Source organism: Phanerochaete carnosa (assembly GCF_000300595.1).
Source record: "Phanerochaete carnosa HHB-10118-sp unplaced genomic scaffold PHACAscaffold_2, whole genome shotgun sequence".
Taxonomy (NCBI): domain Eukaryota; kingdom Fungi; phylum Basidiomycota; class Agaricomycetes; order Polyporales; family Phanerochaetaceae; genus Phanerochaete; species Phanerochaete carnosa.
Window position 1 is genome coordinate 2,568,147 of NW_006767629.1, and position 14,596 is coordinate 2,582,742.

The window sequence follows — 14,596 nt, forward strand, 5'->3', positions numbered from 1 at the left end:
GATGTTAGCCTGCCAAGGGGTATCTTGCACGTTGTGTACCATGCAAACCAGTTTGAACTTCTCCTCTGGCGCACGCTTGTCCCACTCGTCGAGCAACGCAGAATGTATCTGGTTCAAGCTACAATGCGTAAGCCAGCGTTTTACTGAGCATACATGATACACGTACTCGATTTCGCACGTACCGAGAACGACTGTGTCGACGGTGGTGTTACTCTGAATATACGACAACAACTCCTCCGGATCCCGACGTACTCCATCGTAGAGGCCGTATTCACCAACGACGGCCTCGAATCCGTAGTAGAATGGGGCTGCGAAGAGTTCAATCTGTGCTTGTGGAACTTGCATCAAAACGCGCTTCAGCGTCCACGCCAGGGTCATGTAGACGTCAAAATGAAACCCGAAGAACGAAGCGACCAAGACGTGTTTCCGCTTAATTAGTGTTGTCGTAGTCTCTTGAGTGGAAACTTGGGCCTCTATAACTGCAATATCGTGGCGAGAGTCAGAAAGTCGGAGACAATACTCTCCATCTAGCGCTACACTAGATGGCGATGCAGGGATGAGCTGGTTCCATTCGATGTCTATCACGAAAGTTGTGCAGACAACTAAGAGCACTAGGAAGAACGGGCAAGCCCAGACGACAGAGCGACGCGTGGCAAGGACCATCTTTATCGAGGTGCGATCTGGGAGGACGGCCTAGCACCAGATAACGGCGAGCGGGGATGTACGTCCCTCTCGCAACTCAGGCCATATATGAGAGCAGATGCCGAGGAGGCATTGCATATCCGATCGTCTAGTCAAAGTTTTGATTCAATGGTGTCTTGGCTAGCGGCACGCCATGGGGCGAGCTCTGTCATTGCGATCGCGGACAGTGGCGTCCTCGGGACGCTAGACTGTTACGATAGCTGTGCGGTAAAGCGATAAGCCATTTCCCATGCTGGGCTCTTTTTGACAGTCCAGCGGTAGAGGAGGCGGTCAGTTGACGCCACCTACGGCGATGCATTCCCCGTGCATCCCCCAAGACTGCCGGTTTCATCACACCAGAGCTAGTCGACGCAGGATCCGAGCACGTTCGTCCCCGGCGAGCACGAAGGCTTGCCGCAGAGTCTCCGACCTTGTGGTGCGGCACATCAGTTCTGCGTAGCGCCGATGTACATTCGAGATGACACGACTTACATCGGGCTAGTCACAGTAAATGCTGGCAGACATCACGAAACTCTGACAAACGTGCGGTTAACTCGCTTGACCTTAGGCAGATGTCGGCTACTGGAATTTTAATAGATGTAAGAGACGATGAAGGCGGCGTTCGTTGGCGCGTATTAGTTACCGGGGAGGGATCGTCCAATATCTTCGTGCCGTGTACCCAGCACAAGTATGTGTGCATCCTCTCCTAACCTCTGGGAGCAACGACAGACATGTCTTAGTGCACTCATAAACAAGGCGCGCACATCAATCACGAACTTCACCGGCCTCACCTGGCTGCAGTTGACGGGAGAGTTGTGAGCATGGGCGCCTACGCGTTGCATGCCCAGATTGGCTCTTTGCTCGTGCTGCCACCATAGCCGACGGGTTGTCCTCCACCTGTCTCACTTCTCTTGGACCTTGACAAGCCTGGTCGTCTTGGAGTCGGAGATATTGTAGCTCAGTCCACGGGTCAGCTTACCGATGGCCGAGCATGGAGAGGGAAACATCAAAGTCGTCGTGCGATGTCGACCGCTCAATTCACGAGGTACGCACTTGTTCGACACCGAGGAACACGCTCTGAGCAACGCCTCTTCCCAGAAATTGCGCGCGGCGCGAAATGTCTCGTAAGAATGGAAGGAAACCAGACGATCCTGGACCCCCCGGAGTCAGGATCGGCTGGTGCGCAAGCTGCCTCTGGGCGCGCAACAGAGCGGAAGCTTATGAACTTCACCTTCGACAAGAGCTACTGGTCTGCGGGATCTCGGGATGACCCAGACTACTGTTCGCAGCAAACGCTTTATGACGACCTCGGAAAGGAGCTATTGGATCACGGTTTTGCTGGTTTTAATGCTTGTATCGTGGCTTGTATGTCGTATACCTATCTGCTCGCGTCTCGACGTACTCACCGCGCTTTTAGATGGACAGACTGGTGAGACACTACTTGCTGTCGCGAATTATGACTAAGTCTGAGTGTGACATAGGCTCTGGTAAATCATATAGGTGTGTCTGGAGAATATCCTTAAGCTTCGAATATTCGAGCTGATATAGCTGGCTGCAGTATGATGGGATGTGAGTGAAGGCTAGTCAGATGTCCCACGTCAAGTATGAAACGATTATTCGCATAGATGGCGCGGACAAAGGAATTATACCCCTGACATGTTCGGAACTCTTCGACCGCGTAGAGAAGAAGAAAGCTGCGGACCCTAACGTGAGCTTCACCGTAGAAGTTTCATATATCGAAGTGCGTCGTCTGCCTCCACACATGTCTGCTCGCCGAGATAACGTCCAGGAGCCAGATATATAACGAGAAAGTGCGCGACCTGCTCAATCCCAAGAATTCCGGCAACCTTAGGGTTCGGGAGCACCCCAGTCTGGGACCCTACGTTGAAGATCTATCCAAGCTTGTTGTGAGCAATTATGATGAAATGATGACGCTTATGGATGAGGGGAACAAGGCCAGGACGGTCGCCGCGACGAACATGAACGAGACGTATGTTGTCAGACTTACGCGAGTTAAACTATCCTCTGACTGATTCTACGCAGGTCTTCTCGATCGCATGCAGTGTTCACACTGCTCCTTACCATGAAGAAGCATGATACACAGACGAATTTGGATACGGAGAAGGTTTCGCGGATCAAGTGAGATATTCAAGTTTGCTGTCGAGTGCCATAGTAATATCCTTATCCTCTCAGCCTCGTCGACCTGGCTGGTTCGGAACGTGCAAATTCCACGGGCGCAACTGGTCAACGTCTCAAAGAAGGGGCGAACATCAATAAGTCGCTGACTACCTTGGGCAAAGTCATTGCGTCTCTTGCAGTCGCTAGCCAAGCGGAAGGCAAGAAGGGCAAGAAGAAGGCCGAAGAATTCGTACCCTATCGAGACTCTGTCCTGACTTGGCTGCTGAAGGACAGTCTGGGAGGTAACTCGAAGACCGCGATGATTGCCGCTATCTCGCCTGCAGATGTTCAGTATGAGGAAACCCTCAGTACTCTTCGGTATGCCGACCAGGCCAAGAAAATCAAGAACAAAGCCGTCATCAACGAGGATCCCAATGCGAAACTTGTTCGCGAACTTAAGGAGGAGTTGGAGATGCTCCGAGGTGTGCATCCCAAAACCACATCTATGTCCGTGATCCCGACTGATTCTCCTACCACGTCGTTCAGCCAGGGTTGCGGGCCCCACTTCTGAAGCAGTGTTTGACCCTAAGATCCCTGCTTCAGAGCAGAAGGTTACCTACCAAGCCAAAGATGGTACACTCAAGACAGTTACCAAGGCGGAGCTCCAGGAACAGCTCGAGACCAGCGAGAAGCTCATGCAGGGTCTGAACGAGACTTGGGAGGACAAGATGCAACGGACTCAGCAGGTGCAAAAGGAGCGCGAGAAGGCCCTGGAAGAGCTTGGTATCACTGTAGAGAGGGGCAACGTCGGAGTCCACACCCCCAAACGGGTATGGTTCAAGACATTCAACAGCTAGTCATCATTAAACTGATCGATCCTCTTCCAGATGCCTCATTTAGTGAACCTCGTATGTACCGTATTTTCACTCCAGCTACGAACTATAATCATTATGCCCACTTCATTGTACAGAACGAGGGTAGGCTTACGGCTTATGCTCTTGCATTCTATCGGCTGACTTACCACCAGACCCTCTCATGAGCGAGTGTCTCATCTATCAGCTCAAACTAGGCCGAACGATGGTACGCACAAGTGGTCAACCTGCTCGTCTGATTGTATGTTCATAGTGTATTTAACAGGTCGGACGCTTAGACGAGAAGCCAGCCACGATTCGTTTGAGTGGGGAGAGTATTCAGGAAGAACACTGTTACTTCGAAAATAACGACGGCAAAGTCACTCTTCACACCATTGGCGATGCAGTTACGGTAAGGTGAAGACAGTTGGGGTGCCAGAGGATCGCTAATATGTTCGATGGCAGTGCTTGAACGGCAGGCAGATCACCCCCGGGCAGGTGCGTTGGCCCAGTTTAATCAGCGACTTCTTTGCTTATGGCCCTCCAAGGGATATAAACTTCGTTCGGGCTTTCGGATCATCATGGGTACGAGGAGCGGTCTAATTGTCAAGGCACAAGCTCATTAGCAATTAGGCGAACATCACGTCTTCAGGTTCAACAATCCTGAAGAGGTTCGAAAACAGCGCGACCGGGCCATGGCAAGGTCAAACCTCAGCATCAGTATGTCTGCAAGCGAGTTACAGAACGAGGAGAATGGGACACCAGTCACTCGTCCAGACTCACCGACGAGTTCGGCAGAGGACTTAGGAGACGTCGACTGGAATTTCGCCAAGCGCGAGGCTGCTTTTGCGAGATTAGGTCTTGATCCTGCCTTGGATAACCTTCCGGACGAGGAGTTGAACAAACTGTTCGAGAAGATTACTCGCGTGAAAGCACTGCGTAGTGTTGGGCCGAGGCCAGAGAGTAGTCTGAGTCAGGCTGATGATGTCTGGAGCGAGTCCGGCCGACCGATCCCTAGTGACATACTCACTGACGATACCAGCGTGGACGCCATGACAAGCAGCAATGACAGCCCCGAGATAGCTGGATCGCTGAAGGAAGCGCAGAGTCAACTGGAGACACAGCGGATAGAGTTCGAGCAGCGCTTGTTGGCCATTTCGGAGTACTCAGAGGCGGACGACCTAAAAGCAGAGAAGGAGCAAATGGAGCAGCAACTGAAGCTTGTCCAGCTTCACATGAAGCGATTACTAGATGCCCGCGCTCATGGCGAGACTGACACCGAAGCGGCGCCTTTCGAGCCCCAGATTTACACGGCTCGGCAACTTCGCCTCATACGGAAAGTATTGGACAAATGGAGAGCACATCGCTCGTTCTCCATGGCTGAGGTCGTCTTATCCAATGCTGTTCATGTTAAGGAGGCCAACGTGATAAGGTGCGCCGGAGCAACCCTTACGAGATTCCCTGCTAACTTGAGGTACAGTCGGGAGCTGACAAAGGATGTTTCGTACAACTTCACCGTCGCTTCTGGAGGTTCATTAGCTGCACCAGCCTCCGCTATCGACACTATTGCGGGGCTCGACCAATTCGGAGACGTCGCCGATCCGGTGTTGGCCTCCGCAACGCAGCCGTCTGTAGCGGTCAAGGTCATCGACAAGCGCCACGGAGCCATCTATGTCTGGTCTCTAGATCGCTTGCAACAACGGCTACAGCGCATGCGAAACTTGACCAGCTTTATCGATAGGCCTGCATATTCCCAACATTTCTCCACCCACGAGCCTTTCTATGACTCGCCACCTCCTGAGTATTCTTTCGTGGGCAACGCACTTATTTCACTCGCGCCCTTGTCCCGTCGTCTGTCGTCTACTGCGATCGTCCCCATTTTCTGCCGCTATTCTTCCGAAGCCATCGGCTCTTGCAGGGTGGAGATCAAGATCGTGAACGTGGTGCTTTCCCCAAAACATGCCAACTCATCGAGCACATCCACCCGCGCTTCATCCCCAATACCCGGAACAGTTCCCCCGGGAAGCAAGCTCAGCTTCTTCCTTACCGTTGACACCGTCAAGGGACTGTCACATCACGATTTCTCCGCGGTTCATCTTCAAGTACGTCTATCTTCATTTCTTGGTTCCTCGGCCGCAGCAGAAGAAGTCTATCCCTCCGCCGCTGTTGACCTTGATACGGCATCGCTCTCGGACCTCAAGTTTCGCAGAAGCTTCTCCATAGTCGCATCGGCGAAGGTATTGACATATCTTCGTCATGGCTATGCTCCGATCGAGTTTTTCGCGCGTCTCAAGTCATCCTATGTTGAGCGAATGGAACGCTGGGACGAAATGCGGGAACAAAGGCTGCCATCCAGGAGTTCTACATCTACTCCAGATAGCGTTCGTCCGGCAACATTGCCTCCGATGCGCAGATGCGAAACCGAATTTGTTACCGAACAAGTCCACGACGTCGTCGTATGGCTACAAATATGCGAGCTTACTCCTGAAGGCACGTACGCACCAGTGCCTGTGGTATCGCAAGGCGCCGTCGATCCAGGCTGTTTCTCACTGCACCAAGGGCTTCAGCGTCGCATTGTCCTGCATCTGACATCGAACTCGGGTCGCCAGTTCCCTTGGACGGACGTCACTCGTGTCCGCGTTGGCAACATACGATTGTTAGATGATAAAGGGCGTATATACGAATCATCATCCAAGGTTTTGATTACGCTACCCCTCCCGCAAGACCAGGTGGTGGAGTTTAAACCTGACGGCACTGGCAGCCTTACCGTGCAGGCACTCTGGGACTCCAGCATGCACGATTCCATTCTGTTGAACAGGGTCACGGCTCCCAGTCAGCGCGTACTGCTCCAGCTGTCATGGTCGGTATCTGTCGAAACATGTGCCGACCCTGTACAGTTCAGCATGGACACTGCGGTCGCGATCCAGACACGCGGCGCCCGTCCGCCTTCCCGGCTATTCAATCTGCTCGGATCGACCAAGGTCCTTCCGAAGAGCAGCACCGTTTTCACAGTGCGGCTGACGCCCCCTTTGACCCGATCACCGAAGGATCTCTGGCGGCTCGACACAGCGGAGAAGTACGTCCGTGGCGAGGAGACGCTGGGGGCGTGGAAGCCACGGGGCATTTCCGTCGTCGAAGACTATACGCGGCTCGTGACCATGGAGCGACGCGCAGCGGACGTGCAGGCCGTTCGGGTCATCCTGGCGTCTCTGCCATCCCGCCCGGCGCAGGCTGACGCTGCGATTTGGGCGAATGAGGAGCTGCTGAAGAAGGCGGTGGAATTGTGGCAGAAGAAGTTCGGCCACCGCGGAGAGGTAAGCTCATCTCGGGTACTCGAAGTCTAGATGAAGTGCTGAATCTTGCTTCGCAGATTATACTCAGCCAAGAGCCTGTAGATCCGGAGGTGTCAAGCGTGGCTTCTGCAAGTCGGGCGCCAAGCGTACTGTCCACGGATTCGTTGAAGCTTAGCTCGCAAACAAAACTAATATCTCGCAAGTGAGTGGTCGAGCTTTCTGCCAATACTTCTCAAGCTGATACTGTAATTCAGTGATGCTCCAACAAAGAAGGGTCATCTCATGGTCATGACAGACGCCAATGAGAACACCTGGGAAAAGAGGTGGTTTGTCTTACGCAGGTATATATAATGTTCACTTTCACTGAGACCTTGTCGGCTGAATGCTTGTGCCAGACCATATCTGCACATGTACAAGCACTCCAACGAAGTCGAAGAAGTTGCGGTTGTGAATCTCAGCGGTGTTAACATTGAAAGCAACCCTGGGATGGAGGCCCTGCTCGGGGTAGGTCTTCCGATAGTCACTGGGGTTGTTCTGGCTAATTATTTTTTAACCCTAGAAACGATTTACCTTCACGCTCTTCACGTCCTCCAACTCCTACGCCCTAGCCGCACCGAGCCAGAAAGAGCTTGACTCATGGACTTCCAAGCTAGACCCCACACGGCTCGTTTCTTAACCATCTGTCCCTGTTTGGTCGCTTTCCTTCTCTGATACATACCCCACACCTATTGCGCATCCGGTCTCTACCCCATATTTCGAACCTTCCTTTCTGCTACTTCTCTTACACCTGTCGTTAAATCATTGTGTACCCCACTAGCTGTTAATCAGAATGTTGCCTACGCATAGACGTTACCCTGTGTACGAAATATCATGATCATGTTTTATGAACTGAGGTGTATGCTCTTTTGTGGAAGGTCTTCTATGGTTGCGGGTACGGGGTGCGTGAAGTGAATGAGAGGTGCATGATAGTGTACAAGGACTGTGCGGAACGAGGGAAGCAAACGAAATGTCCCGTGAAGCAGATAAGAGTAGATTATGTGTAGCCAAAACGACGATGCTACGAGTATGTTTATGGGTTGCAAGTAGTCTGCAGTCTATAGCAGATCAAAATCGTCCAGCTGTGCGACACGAGTCAGTGGGGACAAAGTTGCCATAATGATTTTTGAGTACCTCATCGTTGTATCGCATAATTGTTCTCTTGAGTTTCGACGTGTCGACCCATGTTACAAAGTCTTCCATGTGTCTGAGCACGATTGTCAGTGATGTGCATTGATGCCCCTCTGAAGGAAGCGTACCTTGTGACAAGGAATGCCGGGTCAGTAATGGTATCAGGTCCTGCGCGAACATGCCCCTGCTCAATGAACTTGACAGCCTATCCAGAGACCTCAGTATTGTCCTGAGTATTCTTGGCGTGTTAACGCACTGCGCTGACCGTCTCTGCCATTCTCAAGGTGACTAAAATCACTGCCAATCGCCTCCTGCAGAATGCAGAGACCGTGAGTTTGTTCTCGATATCGCTGAGTTTCGCGGTCGAGTTGAGGACACCCATATCGTAGAGCTTTGCCATTATCTGGCTCTCCATGCGCGAACGGAAGGGGTCTTGTGTTGGTAGAAGAGATACTCGATGCGCAAAGGATCGAAGCGAACCACAAAGTTTGTTGTACCTGTGCACAAGACGTTAGGGCGAACGGCAGGAGGACATAACGACGCGCACTTGTGATAATCTTCTCGGTCCTGAATATGATACCGCCTCATGACTTTTATCTCCCTCAGGTTCGCATCTTGTTTCCACTGTCCAAACGAGACGACTAAGTGTGTTTTTTTCGTTAACGAGCTCAAGTGCACGCACGTTCAGAAAGTCGACTTTTTTGAGCAGCTTTTGCTCGTGATGTTTGAACTGCCGAACCATGCTTAGTGCAGAGCTAAGCTTTGCGTGCGCTAACTGTTTTCGTGTAGAGGGTGGAGGTGGTATGCAATCTGCGAGGAGAAATCGTGATCAGAGCCGCCAGATCTCGGGCCCGACTCCCCCACGTGGCTTTGCTTCCGACGCTCAGCCTCTTTTTTTTTCCGCTTGTTTATAAAGGCCCGTAAAACTACTGTTACATGAGGGCCTGTGCTACGGTCGATAAGTATGTGCTCAGCTCACCTCGAGGGGTCGGTTGGGATCGAGCGATAATGCTGCTGTGCTTTTTGCCATCGAACGGCACAGCGCAGCCTTGATACCTAGTATGAAATATCGACGGCTGTTTATGCTCGCGACCGGTGGCCGGAACTTCGGTCCCACTAACATAGGGTAGGCCAAGGGGAGAGATGTGGCAACGTATGCACTTGCCGTGTGCCACGCCGACAAAATTCACGCTACGTTTAAACTTTATTGCACCCTCGCTGGTGAATAGGCGTGCACTGCGGACCAGCGAAGCAGCAGCTCACGTACTGTCAATTTGTATTCCGGCAGGCTACGCGTTCCAATGGCTGCCTATGCCGAGAGTACAGCTCAACCGTACACAGCCGCCGTGTGGCTATAAACTGATACCGATCTCGTTTGAGAACTTGAGGCTCGACACCGGAACACTGTGCAAGGCAGCCATTTCGGCGTACCGACCACCATCCCCCCCTCGGTACGTGCCCCTGCCGGCTAGGTGACGACTCTAGTATCGGTGTGAAAGACGCTTTATGGAGCAGAGATGTGGATACGCTCCACATCAGCTTGCCCCTCCGTTGCTGTGGCGCGCTCGTCTGGATTGTTCCTTAAGGGTTTAAATGCCTGCCTGCTGATAGTAGAGAACTGGCAGTCTACTGCTCGCAAGGCCTTCAATGTCCAGCTCTGCTCGGAGGGCAAGTAGTACAGACCTGGAAGACCGGCAGCTAGATGTAGATAGGTGAACCTGGAGCCGGACTCGGAACCCTGCCACTCCAAATTCTCCTCTACTTAGTCCGAGACGGCGGAACCGCCGCTCAAATATATGTTGGTGTTCAAGTAACACATCCCTCGACGCGTGGGCCTCAATGCAAAGCGAAAGCGTGAGCCTCCGCAAGAGGATTCATCAGGACGTGATGCATTGATGTTCGACGCTTCTCGCGTTTCGGGTGCTCATGTCGCGGTGCAAAACGATCGTTTATCGACCAATACACACGTCTTGGATCAGGGGTGTTGACGTTGACCCACAGCGCTGCCTTGAGGAGGGCATGATGTGTGTGATCTACAGCATGCATCGCATGCATCGCCACGGCGTCGGGCTGGATAGACTTGAAGATGGTGGAGAGTTATCGTAGCTCTGTGGTCAATAATGCCGGAGAATATTTACTGACCCGCGTCGAAGGGGCGGGGTGAGATAGAGCGATATCATATCTCGATTCTCCCGCGCTGCCGGGTTGCCAGTTCGTCGTCCTGCCATTATTCTATGGCAGTGTGTCGTGTTTTTGCTGTCTCGCGGCTGCGGGCAATGACGGGGAGAAATATGCATTGCAGAATTGACCACGCCAGAGAGACCGAGAGAGAAAAAAGAGGACGATAATACTCGGCTTACGTATTCGGATACCACGATCGGGGTCAAGTGCGCACGGATGCGTGTGAGTCCAGCAGCCACAACGCCGTCAACGAACAGCCGCCTCTCTTTCCGCGTCCCCCGCCTCGTCTCTTCCCTTCCCCCACCACCACGACCCTCCGCCTTCGCTGTCTCGCGCTGCGGGCTCCAGCTTTTTGCTCTCGTCGTCGCGGACTGTGGCGCTATTGACTCCGTGTCGTCCAGTTTTCGCTAGCGCCCCCGGTCCCGGTCGATAACCTCGCACCTCAGCAGTTTCACCGCCGTTGTGTTTCGTCTCCAGTTCGTGTCTTCTCCTGCATGCCACAGCGCGTACACTGTCTTACGAGCTCTCTTCAACGTCCTTAATTTGCCTCCATCCTTTTCTTTCCGGCTCTGCGCCTAGCTGTTCGCGATGATTCGACAACATATGCCTCCGCAAGGCGTCTTAAACATGAACGGCCCGCCTTTCATCGCACCTCAGTCTCAGCCTGGCCAGCCACCCCAGGCCCAGCAACCGCACCCGTCGATGCTGAACGCGAATCCGCCGCCTCCGATGGGTATGCTCACAGGCGCGCAACCGAACGCGAATGGGCCGAACCCTTACCAAGGCTTACATATGCAGGCGAATCGTGTTCAGGCACCACCGCATCGTAACCCGATGATGCACCCGATGCAGGGGATGAATCCCGGCATGGGCTCGAATCAATCGCTAGTAAACGGTTTGGGTCCCAGTCAGCTGCAGAATATCCCGTTCCCAAATTCCATTCCAGGCCCTATACGCCGCGCTCCTTCGCAGCCGAATATGATGAATCAAGGAGGGGTACCAGGTCTACATCCCGGGCAACCCGCGATGGCTGGGATGTCGATGGCTGGGATGTCTGGGATCACCAATATGAACCTCCAACAACAGCAGCGCATGCAACAGATAAGGCAGCAACAGCATCTCCAGCAACAGCCGCAGCAGCCTGGGCAAGGCCAGCCTCAGCTTCAAGCACCTGGCGGGCTGCCGTCCGACTATATGTTGGGCGGACGCCCCGGCGCCCAAGGTGGGGGTTTCCCGCCGGGTGCGCGGGCACAACTTATGCCTGGCATCCCACAACCGCCGAATCTGCCGCAATCTCAGCAAGGCGGTATGCAGGGTCCCTTCACCAATTCAATGTCGATGTCGCAGCAGCCGCAGCAGATGGGCACTTCACCGCATCCTGGTCATACGAACGTAGCGCCCAACATTGCGAATGGCCTACCTGGAAGCAATGGCATGCCTCCTAACGGTGTTCAAAATCGCCCCCGTATAACACCAGAGCCTACTTTCGTGGGCTTTCAAAATGGCCCAATGGGTGGTATGGGTCAGGGCGTACCTCGGATGCCCGCGACGAATGGCCAGTTCCCGTTTGGTCATGCATCTACTCCCCCGAATGGTATGGGCGACCTACAGCAGCCCATGTCTTCAGGACGTTTGGGAACCCCGCGGCCCGGGAATCAGCAGCCGCTCATGCCTACACCTGCGCAAGCCCTCGAGATATCTCAAAACGGTGGCGAAAACAACTTCAACGTCACGATGGGCATGCCCCCACCAGCGGGCCCGGCACGACCGCCGTCACAACAGCGGCCACACCCCGGATTCCAACTGCCACAACAACAGCCTCCTCAGCAGCAACCACATCCACGCCAGCAGACGCCTTTGGCAGCGCATACATCTCCACGGCAACCCCAGCAAGGGCAGCAGCTGCATGGTCAGCGGCCTCAGTCGCAACCTCAAGCACCTCAACGACAATCTCCCCAACAGTCGCAGCAACCGCATCAGCAACAACAGCAGAACCCTGTTCCGCAACCGCAGCCTCAGCCGGGGCCGTCGCGGACGCCGAGGATGGCCCAGCCCCCACTCCCGCCAAATATGGCCGTGTCCAATCGTGTGCCCCCGTTGGCTGCTCAGCATCAGCAGCCTCAACAGGCGCAGCAAGGTCCTCCGATGTCGTCAAAGCCTTCAACCCCTGCAGTCGGCCCCCAACAGCTTCCTGTTGCGCAGAACCCTCCGCAAGGGCCTTCCGTCCCTGTGATGGGTCAGATACCTACCACAGCTCCTCCTCGTCCACCGGCAACTGCTCAGCAAGGGCAAGCTCAAAGTCAGAGCCAGGAGTCAGGGCATAATCAGCAGGAGGGGCCGAAAATTGATTATACGTTGCCCCGTGGCTGCCCTCAGTTGTACGCATCCACTCTTTATCACGCTGAGAGTTATCTTCTCACTTGTCATACTAGCATCCGAGATGCCAGGTTCATCGGGCTGGGGATCGCTTTCATGGAACGTTTCAATGGGAACCTCACCACTAGATTGCATGATGTAGGTGTCCATATTTCAGGGGCACGGAAATCTAATTAAGATATCGTGTAGATGCATTCACCGTTCTTCTGGAAAGACCTTATTCACGCCTATTTCTCGTCTACGGCTATCTTCAAGTTCACGCTCTGGAAGGATGGCCAGAAGAAGGAAGCGAAGCCATTTGGTGCGTGCAATATGCGTGTATCTTCTCCCCCTGTGCTCATTTGTCTTGGCAGAGATCGGCGTTCCGATATTGCCACGCTTCTTCCTGGTAACAGTGCAGTCTGGTGTTACCGCGATTAATTTCAGTCTCTCTGGCGCGACAGAGTTACGGGTTGCGGATAACCCGATGGTTTGCAAGGTGGAAATTCCCCGCGCGGCCTGGACGTTCACATACGCCAATGGCTACACTGTCACACTCAAGGGCCCTTTGACCGCTCACATGCGCATTCACCCTGGTGCATTTGACTACACGCGGAGGCAGCAACTTGTTCAGCCAGGTTACGCACTGCAGTTTGAACACTTCCAGTTCGATGGAGAAATTATCGAGAAGTCACTGTCACTGAACATCCTCGCGCCGCCCCGTACGTCTGAGTCTCCGAGCTCAGGTACGGGCCAGCTCGAAAACGAGGACGAGCGGAGAGACGAGCCTCGGAATTACATAGAGCACATGTTCATACCCGTTGAGCCCGTAAACGCGTTTGGCATCCCGCAAGCTACCATGCGGTGCCTGGAGGTGAGTTCGTACAGATGGGCTCGCGAACGTTTATCTGATCTTTTGGTTATCGTAGCTCGCGGAAAGCGTCGCGCAGATGGCGGATTTGTTTCAGTACTCAAGAGAGAAGGGGTTGGGGCCTTTAGGTTGGCGTTGATGCGTTTTCGATAGACAGCGTGATTGACGGCGCCTTTCAGAATCGTTGACCCACTTTGCGCAGATGTTGCGAGAAAATGGTGCTGGACAAGGTCCACCATTGGTTGGCAACAATATGTTGAGCCATCATCTGCCTAACTACGCCATGGGCGGACCTGGTGACATGCATCCATCTGGTCTGCCAACATCGTCGTCATCCGCGCTATACCAGGTGCCAACTGCAAATGGTCAGCATCCTGCGCCGCAACAGTCTCAGCCGGGCAACGCGACAAACGCAGATGGTACCCCCAAACCAGGCAACGCTATCCCAAAGACGCCACAAGCATCGGGGTCGACGCCTGGGCCCTCCGCTGCAACACCGGCTGCTGCGCCGACACCTACTGCGGCCACATTGACTCCGGTCACCACACCTGCAACGCTCAAGCGGAAAGCGGGAGCTGAAGTGGCATCGCCGACCGTGAGCAGCCAAGACCCACCTTCAAAGCGAGCGGCGCGAAAGCGGACGCGGACACAAAATGGGCCATAGTGTTCGTTCTCTCCTTGGACTGTATTTGTTGCTGGCTCGCTTCCAGTTCCTCTTTATAATCTTTCCGTGCTTTTGGATCCGCATTCGTAACTCAATGATACTTTACTCAGCATAGCATAGATTGTATTGTACTCATACGCAAAGCGCTCTGTCGCTCCGATGCATAGGTTGGAAAGGCGTTCGCGATGTCTCAACAGCCATCTAGTATTTATCTCCTGTACACTGTACCTAGTAATTGATTCTGAGGATCGGTTCTGCAGCTCAGCAGTCTACTCTCGATTTCAATGCGCGAGTTGAAAAGACTGAAGACGGACCGCCGATGTGTTGAAGGCCCTAAACAATATACATGACATCTCGAGCAACGCAGATAGGGTACTCTGCCACAAAACGAATAAACATGCGTAGAAAATAATTG

The 14,596-nt window shown here is 53.5% G+C and overlaps 4 protein-coding genes across 4 annotated transcripts in view; 2 read left to right on the plus strand and 2 right to left on the minus strand.

Annotated features, from left to right (window-relative positions):
* PHACADRAFT_250101 (uncharacterized protein) overlaps nt 1-709 on the minus strand; it is a 3,055-nt gene extending 2,346 nt beyond the window's left edge. Inside the window, exon 1 of the mRNA XM_007392030.1 lies at nt 167-709. Coding sequence (XP_007392092.1) covers nt 167-663 — 497 coding nt within the window. The 5' untranslated portion in view covers nt 664-709. The remainder of the gene's footprint in view (nt 1-166) is intronic.
* Nucleotides 710-1,525: 816 nt separating this feature from the next.
* Nucleotides 1,526-8,079, plus strand: PHACADRAFT_137422 (uncharacterized protein). Its single transcript, XM_007392031.1, has 22 exons — nt 1,526-1,726; nt 1,780-2,046; nt 2,099-2,110; nt 2,163-2,181; nt 2,240-2,250; nt 2,307-2,422; nt 2,478-2,671; nt 2,725-2,820; nt 2,875-3,281; nt 3,346-3,629; nt 3,687-3,707; nt 3,770-3,776; nt 3,827-3,879; nt 3,937-4,062; nt 4,116-4,148; nt 4,199-4,235; nt 4,284-5,082; nt 5,131-6,964; nt 7,021-7,145; nt 7,198-7,284; nt 7,339-7,447; nt 7,503-8,079. Exons 1-22 carry the CDS (start codon nt 1,663-1,665, stop codon nt 7,617-7,619), a joined length of 4,818 nt encoding a protein of 1,605 aa, XP_007392093.1. The 5' UTR covers nt 1,526-1,662; the 3' UTR covers nt 7,620-8,079.
* PHACADRAFT_81995 (uncharacterized protein) lies at nt 8,038-8,852 on the minus strand (the record flags this gene model as incomplete). Its single annotated transcript, XM_007392032.2, has 6 exons — nt 8,038-8,061; nt 8,114-8,186; nt 8,239-8,315; nt 8,367-8,607; nt 8,658-8,734; nt 8,793-8,852. 6 exons carry the CDS (start codon nt 8,850-8,852, stop codon nt 8,038-8,040), a joined length of 552 nt encoding a protein of 183 aa, XP_007392094.1.
* Nucleotides 8,853-10,611: 1,759 nt separating this feature from the next.
* Nucleotides 10,612-14,428, plus strand: PHACADRAFT_250104 (uncharacterized protein). Its single transcript, XM_007392033.1, has 7 exons — nt 10,612-10,767; nt 10,871-12,669; nt 12,724-12,805; nt 12,857-12,968; nt 13,021-13,520; nt 13,576-13,645; nt 13,697-14,428. Exons 2-7 carry the CDS (start codon nt 10,919-10,921, stop codon nt 14,179-14,181), a joined length of 3,000 nt encoding a protein of 999 aa, XP_007392095.1. The 5' UTR covers nt 10,612-10,767; nt 10,871-10,918; the 3' UTR covers nt 14,182-14,428.
* The last annotated feature ends 168 nt before the right edge of the window (nt 14,429-14,596 follow it).

Coding starts and splice junctions, on each gene's coding strand:
- PHACADRAFT_137422 (XM_007392031.1), top strand. CDS start 1,663: ATGGCCGAGCATGGAGAGGGAAACATCAAAGTCGTCGTGCGATGTCGA. Junction 2,423..2,477: donor TAGAAGTTTCATATATCGAA/GTGCGTCGTCTG, acceptor TCCAGGAGCCAG/ATATATAACGAGAAAGTGCG. Junction 6,965..7,020: donor AGTTCGGCCACCGCGGAGAG/GTAAGCTCATCT, acceptor CTTGCTTCGCAG/ATTATACTCAGCCAAGAGCC.
- PHACADRAFT_250104 (XM_007392033.1), top strand. CDS start 10,919: ATGAACGGCCCGCCTTTCATCGCACCTCAGTCTCAGCCTGGCCAGCCA. Junction 12,806..12,856: donor TCACCACTAGATTGCATGAT/GTAGGTGTCCAT, acceptor GATATCGTGTAG/ATGCATTCACCGTTCTTCTG. Junction 12,969..13,020: donor GAAGGAAGCGAAGCCATTTG/GTGCGTGCAATA, acceptor TTGTCTTGGCAG/AGATCGGCGTTCCGATATTG.